This window comes from Coffea arabica, chromosome 11e (assembly GCF_036785885.1).
Source record: "Coffea arabica cultivar ET-39 chromosome 11e, Coffea Arabica ET-39 HiFi, whole genome shotgun sequence".
In the NCBI taxonomy this organism is placed as follows: domain Eukaryota; kingdom Viridiplantae; phylum Streptophyta; class Magnoliopsida; order Gentianales; family Rubiaceae; genus Coffea; species Coffea arabica.
Genome location: NC_092331.1, coordinates 56,833,418 through 56,841,389, shown reverse-complemented (window position 1 = coordinate 56,841,389; position 7,972 = coordinate 56,833,418). Strand labels below are relative to the sequence as shown.

The window sequence follows — 7,972 nt, the reverse complement described above, 5'->3', positions numbered from 1 at the left end:
GTACGTGATTGTGAAAGATCAGGTATTTATTGTACGTAAACTAGTAGACTGTGATTCTTTTAAAAGCTAGATTAATTACTCTATCATGTAGAAGGTCTTCGTGGAGGCTAGAAATGAAGCTCATGTAAAAAAAAAACTTCATTGTCTTGGTGATTCCCATTTTACAAGATTAACAGGACAACACTCTACGGGGAAATGATCAGATGACTCTCCTATAAGGAAACAAGTTAACTCATTTAAATTCCAAGATTGCATATTTTTTACACAAATGTATTATAATTAACTAGTTTAATGACAACATAGAAGAATTCTCAAGCACCGGTGGAAACTTAATCCTCTCTATATGTAACTCTTTCTTGCCCGCGAGTGTGTTCAATTTACTCTATATTAGGAATAACACCTTCTACAGCTTCCATGGCATTACCTTCTTCGTTTCCATTCTCTTGCTTATCATTTGAAGTAGGTTCCCTGTAAGGGTACCTTAATGCTGCCACAAGAAACCAGAAGAAATTTGCAGCACTTAGGACAGCAAGGACCCAGTAATAGCGATCCAAGCGACTCTTGTTTAAGGTATATTGAAACCAATTCTCTTTTCCTCTTCGTTCACTAATTCTACCAACTAAGAATACTGATAAAACACTTCCCGTGATTCCCAGCCCAGATAATCCAGGGTTGAAGTAGACGAGGTACTTTTTCATTGACGGAGGACTCTGATCACTCAAGAAAGGAGCAGCACTGTTTTCATAAAATGAGTCAAGGACAGCAAGAAGAATGTATTGTGGAAGTAGCCAAAACACAGTCATGGGAATTTTCTCATCTGGTTTGTCAAGTAATCCATGATCTCTGAGCACATGTAACCTTCGAGTTTCAACTAAGGCAGCAACTATGCAGCATAGTACTGAAAATAGTGTAGCAAATGCAATGCCAACTGGGGGTGCATACCTCTTTAGTCCTGCTGCTCCTAAGTGGCTTGCAATGAAGGTGTACATTGTTTTGGATCGTGACTTGGTTAGTTCATATAGGACCAGAAGGATGGAATTAGGAAACTTCAATTTTCCAACCTTGAAATTCATGTGGTTTCCTTGCTCCACGAAGTAGGTGCTTCCTATAGAAGTTACGACACCACAAATTATGAAGGTGATCCAAATTGGAAGCATGTTAACAATGATTTTTGTTTCTTCTACTTCTGTAACTGTGCAGACTCTCCACTTGTTTGTCACTGGTTCTTCTTTGATGGCAGCCTTGTCCAAGAACCTAAGAGAATAACAATCAATAAATTTTACAAATCAGTGCTTCATCATCTCTATGCTCTGATGGTCTCTTTACCTGGAGAACTTGAGATTAGTTTGTTCTATCCATATGCAATAAAAGATCAATTGTAGACAATTAATTTACTTAAAGAAGTCGTAGAAGTATTTCCTGCAACTGGAGATGGAGTTTCTAGTCAAAAACTTTTTCGCAAGTATGAATTTTGAAGTTGTATAAGGATAAATTTCTCAAACAGAAAAAAGTTTGTATGAAGAAGATCATATTAAGAGGGGATATATGCCAAACCTGAGTCCTTCAGTATGACTCAATTTTTTATCATCATGCTCGTTTTTTTCATAAAGTTTGGAACTGTCAGTTGGAAGTTTGTGAAACATTTTCAGAGTAGAGGCCACAAGAACTCTGAGTACATTTGTTACTGGACTTCCTTTCGGTTTGTTGTCATTGTATGAGCCCAACAAGAATGCCATTGTTGCTACCAAGGTACAAATTGCTGGAATTCCAAACCGAAGTGACCATGGTCTTATGTATGGAAGAGCAATTAGTCCAATAACAGGGAAGAGGATCACAAGACAAGCTCGGAATACTTTTACTTTTTCTCTGTTCACAAGAGCCAGCATTGCTTCTACTGGTTGAAATTGAAGCTGTGACAACATATCATCTTCAGCATCATCACCCTGCTTCTTTGCATTCGGATTGTTTGGGACTTTTGGTGGTGGGAATGGGTAATTTGGTCCATCACTTGTAGCTCCACCTCGTTTCCTTCTAATCTGATGCAATACAAATGGCTTGGACTGATGTCTTGGTTTCTCAAATTTAACATCAGCTTTCTTCTTTTCAAACTGATCAACAAAGAGTGCAACTAGTGATACAATGTGTCCGCTTATTCCAACAGCAATCAATGCTAAAGCTGTATAGAAAAGGGCCTTTTGCGTGTGACCAATGCATTCAGGCTTGTAGTGTTTACAGCTCCCAGTTTCCTTGGCTAGAACTGGTGGTGTTGACATAGACAAAAATCCCAAACCCTACACATGATTATAGATGAAAGAAAGTTCAAATCCAGATAGCAAAAAATCTCTGTGTTTTGCTTAGGTTGCAACTAGAAATTTATTTACAGCTGATATGTTCTCTAGGTGCATTAGCCTTTAACATGAAACTATCCAATTTAGTTGAGCTCTGGGACAGCATTTGAACAAGTACTTGGTTCTAGTGGTAAGATCAAGAAGTCTGCAAATTATCGCCTGTTGCTTTGACATAATATCCTGTTCTAGTGTTTGCTACCTTCCACCTAGTTCATTAATTTGTCAATTGTCATCAACTAGCTCAGTTTGTCTTCTTTACTTTAGAACTTCGATCAACGAATTCAGTAGCAAAAAGTTAATTGTCAAAGAGGCAGTTGGATCCTTTTAAGCCTCACCTATTTAGAAACGGTCATAGACCTGTATAGTCACATCTTTACAGAATCTTTACTATCTCTAGTTAACTGAGAGAAGCAAAATATTTCCCAAGCGAGATGGAGTATACAAAATCTTTTGCAACAATTTTACTGAATTATCAATGTCATCTTTCTGTATCAAAGAGTTTTAACTTTCAACTAACGAGAAACCTCATCCTGGCATATTCTAGACCTTTTCCACTTGGTACTTAACGTGTTTGTGCTTACAACTGCTACTCATTTCTTGCAACTCCAATAGTTTAGTAAAATCAGATGTTCAATAGCTTCATCAAATGATGACAGTTGATGCTGGAACCTGGAAATGGGGCTAGTATCATGGTTATTCGAGTCTCAGACAATCAAACAACTGTTTTGTCCCATCTCCTAACAATATAAATTTGCACACTGTGAAATCAAACTAAAGAAGTGTTTGACAGCAGAACTTACAATTGCATAGGATACGCTTGAGAGAAGCAGCATCCAGTAGTTACCAAGGCCACAGTCCACAATCAAGAAAAAGACGAGGGGTAAAACTTTAGCGAGGCCATTGGCTACGTTCATGATTCCAGCAGCACGAGTAAATCCCAGTTTCCAAACATTTGTCAAGTATGTTGGCATTATCCACATTACATATGCTGCCAACATATCAGCCCATAACAAAACTGCCATCAAACAAAGCAGTATGTAAACCTTTAGTAATTGGGCTAAATGATACATATGGCAGAATGATCAGAGATGTTAAATAGTTACCCACTACTCTTAGAAATGCCATCTTTTTTTCTTGAAGCTTGTTATGCTTTGTCTTCTGCAAGAAAATATGGTCAAAGAAAATGCATCACTGCATTAGGACTAACAAACTGAGAAAGCTCAGAAGTACTACATCTCAACTAGAGTCCAAAGTCTGCACTTAACTTTTAGTTATCAATATTTAGCTTCTGGGCATTATTGAATTAAACTGAGATTAGAGGTTGGAATTAGTTACTTACCTTCAGATGATGTATGTTTGTGGCTTGAGCAGGAGAGACAAGGGACAGTGAGAAGTAAGGACCCCTCCAAGAAAGATTTTTTCTTTGTGACAGGAAAAGGCAATAATTTTGCAATTCGGATTCTTTGATGGCGGATGGCTTTACCACAATTATTCCATTGCCAACTCAGATGCATAATAAATGTAGAAAAGGACTTGGGAACCACCAGCTGGTGGCCACCATTAAGCCTTTAAGGCTTGGCGGGGTGGGAGAAAAGTTTTGGGACAAGGGTTTAAATTTTACCTCCCACTAATTATCACATTAAAATATGAATTTGCTTCAAAAAATTCAGACGAGTGCGTAGTACACCCGTTTGATTCGGTGGTGGTTCAGTCCCCTCCGAGTTATTCTTGGATCTCCTTAAGTCCACTCCCTCCCCTTAGTATAAGATAGATTAGAATATATTACAGTTACCGTCTTCGAAAAAAAAAAGGACTTGGGGGATGGTTCTATCAATTATTCTACTTCTAACATATTGATATATTCTTTACAGATTGAGATTGTAGATTGGAACATATCTGGAGGGAAGGGAATAGGTGTGCGGATCACTTAGCTAAATTGGAAAGAAGTCTAGACTATGGCTTGACAATGTTTGGGGATCCATTGCAGACAGTTAAAGAACTCCTGGGCCAGGGCGTGTGTGGAGTGGCTTTCCCTCGTTTTATCAACATGTAATGAGCCAATGGCTCTCCTTAGCACAAAAAAAAAAAAAACACATTGATATATTTTTTACAATTGTGCAAATAATGTTCGATAACAAGACATATATGTTACATATCAAAAAAAAAAAAAAAAGAAGACCACACTTGTTATAGATTGTGTTGAGATCACAAGTTTCATATATTATCAGATTGTATTGCAGTAGAAGCATTGAGAACTTACTTTCATACGTAAATTTAGATTTATTTCAAATAAGTCATCCAACTTGGAATTAGGACAAATTTGTTATGGCATATATACCTTAGAAAGAAATTTAAAACCAAGGCTGCTCCTCCATTTTGGCATTCTATAATACTTTTCTTTATGCAGCAAAAAGCCAGGGAACATTTTTAAAGCAATTGGCCCCTTTAAACTGGCCTTCTTTTGTCCCACATACCTGGTAACTCAGGAAAGATGGGCATTTTTTTTTTTTTTTGTTGCATTATTTTACTCTATTAGACATTGTCAGGTCAGCAATGTGAAGCGAATAAAGTTGAATCATGAATGTGAAACAGATTTAATTCACCCTTCATTATCTATCCACAGTTTTCCATGCCAAGAATTTCTCTGTCTACATGAAATCTTCAAGGAAATGGAGCATTTTTTTTTTTTTTTATAGAAATTAAAGAATAAAATTATCATGTGAGGTTCCAATTTGTGCAACAAAGAAGACAGGCTGCAGTTCCACAGGATTGCTTCTTGGAGCCTGGACAAAAGAACCAGTGCATCTTCTCTGCTAGACGGTTTACTTAGAATTTGGATTTCACCTAGTTTGAGATGGTAACAACTTGGTAAAAGAAACCAATTTTTTTTTTGAAAAAAAATAAAAGGGATTGGTGTACTAGTCCTATAATAAAATATTGAGACAAAGCCCTAGATTCACGTCCCTACTGTCTAAATTTACACCCTTAAGGCAGCAATGACTCGTACCATTAGTATTAACTAGAAAAATGAAATTGAGAGTGGGAAGTTGTGTAGAGGCTTATTGCTGAAAATCGTTTCTGAAATTTATATAGATATAGATAAATTTTGTATTAAGTGTGAATTTAAAATGGAGGGACGTGAATTCATCTTTTATATCCGGGATTGAAATTGTGCATATTAGCCTCTCATCTTTCGCTGCATTCACCTTAGTGCCAATGTTTGGAGTTTTCTCGAAATACTACTAGTCTGCTTCAGAGTAACTGTAACCATATTTCTAGATTACAAAAGTGATATCTTATAATAAAAGTAAAAGAAAAATAATCAGAGGGCTTCTTTTACACAATTGCACATTGTAAAGCATTTTGTTTGAAATTAAAGAATACTTCTCGTAACATAACACAGTGCATAATATTGTTGAAAACCACGACCCAATGCAGCACTTGCAATTCTTCTTCTTCTTTTTTTTCCAAACTTATGAAAAAGAACGCAAAATATGAGGAATTCGGAGTCAAATATGACCTTATTAATCCCTCGTTGGTCCTACCTCGTTAACGAGGACTTCGGAGTCAAATAATATGAATTCTTATTCTATAAGAACAAATATAGACTAGTGCTCTGTGTGTGCAGTTAATAAAAAATATATTTATTAAAATTATCTCTTTATAATATTTGCTTATTGGTCAAATTCTTTTGTACTAATATAGATAATTGTTTAGAAAGATGATGAAAGCTGAGCAGCACATTACAGATTAGGTGGGAGGGAGTTGAAAGTTAGTGTGAAAAAGTGGATAATCTCAACAAATAATTACGGTTGATCCAAATAGCTCTCTACTTGTGGGGAGGTTCCCCCCCTAATAGATTGGGACAAATTTACCCTTATTATTAAGGGTAGATTAGAAATTTTAAAAAAATGACATTGTGTATTTACACGATATACTGATGCATTCACAATACACTGACGCTCTCGTTTTATGTATTGTATAGATATTAACACAAATTTTCAACACAAATTTTATTAATTGAAAAAATTTATTGTGTTTTTTCATGATTGTGTTAATATCTACATTTGTTTTGATAGTATATTACGGTAAGCAATGGCCAATATCCAAATCACACTCAAGTAACAGGACAAGAGTTTAAGTGTTTTACACCAACAAACCGTCACACAATACACTGAGTAGGCTTTACACATAAACCTTTCGCAACCCATCCCTCGATGGAACATATTCTCAGGATAGAGCTTTGCACGTACATCTTTCGTAATCCCAAAGTCCACTGCAATTGTTGTAGAAGGACAGGATCTATCCTGTGAATGGTGAATAGAGTTGCGACCTTGTCAAGTCTAGCAAGCGTCTTAACCCAATAAAAATCCAATGGACCGATCCTTGTTGCAACAAAATCATGTTTAAAATTGAGCAAACCAACTAGTGTACTAGAAAATACTGACGACTGAAAAATATTCCAGGCAGCCTTGCAAATACTGGAAATGTTAATGATGCCTGCATGGATACAAGACTTCCTGAGTGTCTAAGATGCATAACCTTGCTACACGAAGTCCACTAGTTAATAATCCTATTATTTACTGTATTTATTATAGGGCAGCTTTTAGTTGACGGGAAATCTTTTGCAACAGATGAATGCATATTCAAAAAGTACAAAATTATGTGGACATGCAGAGTCACTCTTGTACTTGCAATCGGAATCAAATCAAATGAATGAGCGCTGTCGACTAGGATAACTGTAAGAAAGGTCTGGTTCAATTGCGAAGAACCAAACTTTAAGTTGCAAGATGATCAAGGAACAAGGGAGATAACTAAAAATGGTGGAAGAAAAACTATTTCACTTATCTATCATGAAAGATCACTCTTCCGGAGGGTAAACAGAGAGCTTAAATCCGCGACTTTTGGTACCAGTGTTTGGTTGCTGTGATTGCGATTCTAGTTTCAACGCCTGAATCTTCTTAGCGGAGTAAACTGCCGAATCACTGGTGCAATATACTTCAACTGCTTGGAGGCTGGCTATTTGCGCAATCCCAGGTGGCATGGCCTCGAGCTTATTGCAGTGCAAAAGAACTAGGCATCTCAGTCTTGGAAAATCGCTCGCTGAAGCTTTCCAAGTTACTAAGTTAGTGCTGCCAATATTCAAAACTTGAAGGCGAAGAAAACCACCTTCCTGTTTGCCACCTAGCTCTTTCCCTCAAATGCGTTGTCCTTCAACTTGAGTACCTCAAGATTCTCCAACTTTCCCAGTATTGACATGTGTTTCCAATCAAGCATGGTATTTAACAAAGTCAACCTTGTTAGACTCCTTGGAAACTTGCATTCATGAGGAAGGAAATGTAGTTTAGAGTTGAAATCATCATTGATTAGTTTCAAATTTTCCAAGAACTCTAACTTGGAGAAACTGTCGAATAAACTGGATTCATTGCTGCCCTGCATAAATGATGCCAATCCCACATATACCCAATTTCTTGAGTTTAGGAACCCTCTCAAATACATCCTTTTTGCAACTCTCTGGTGAGATTGATGAAAGGGTTTGTAGATTTGCACTTATGGAGGGTTCACCCTTGTGGATTTTTGCAAGTGGCAAAGGTAAACATGCAGAAGTGTTGGTGATTAGATGC

At 36.9% G+C, this 7,972-nt stretch overlaps 1 protein-coding gene across 1 annotated transcript; it reads right to left on the bottom strand.

Annotated features, from left to right (window-relative positions):
* Window positions 1-215: 215 nt before the first annotated feature.
* Window positions 216-3,808, bottom strand: LOC113719323 (protein NRT1/ PTR FAMILY 5.5). The gene is made up of 5 exons (XM_027244535.2): window positions 3,688-3,808; window positions 3,452-3,506; window positions 3,149-3,363; window positions 1,555-2,291; window positions 216-1,254 (listed from the first exon to the last, which is right to left on the bottom strand). Exons 2-5 carry the CDS (start codon window positions 3,471-3,473, stop codon window positions 378-380), a joined length of 1,851 nt encoding a protein of 616 aa, XP_027100336.1. The 5' UTR covers window positions 3,474-3,506; window positions 3,688-3,808; the 3' UTR covers window positions 216-377.
* Between the last annotated feature and the right edge of the window lie 4,164 nt (window positions 3,809-7,972).

Excerpts from the sequence above, each read along its gene's own strand:
- LOC113719323 (XM_027244535.2), bottom strand. The coding sequence starts at position 3,473 with ATGGCATTTCTAAGAGTAGTGG. Across the intron at positions 3,364-3,451 it reads GGCATTTCTAAGAGTAGTGG|TTTTGTTATGGGCTGATATG; the intron begins GTAACTATTTAA and ends GTTTGATGGCAG. Across the intron at positions 2,292-3,148 it reads CAAGCGTATCCTATGCAATT|GGTTTGGGATTTTTGTCTAT; the intron begins GTAAGTTCTGCT and ends AATCATGTGTAG.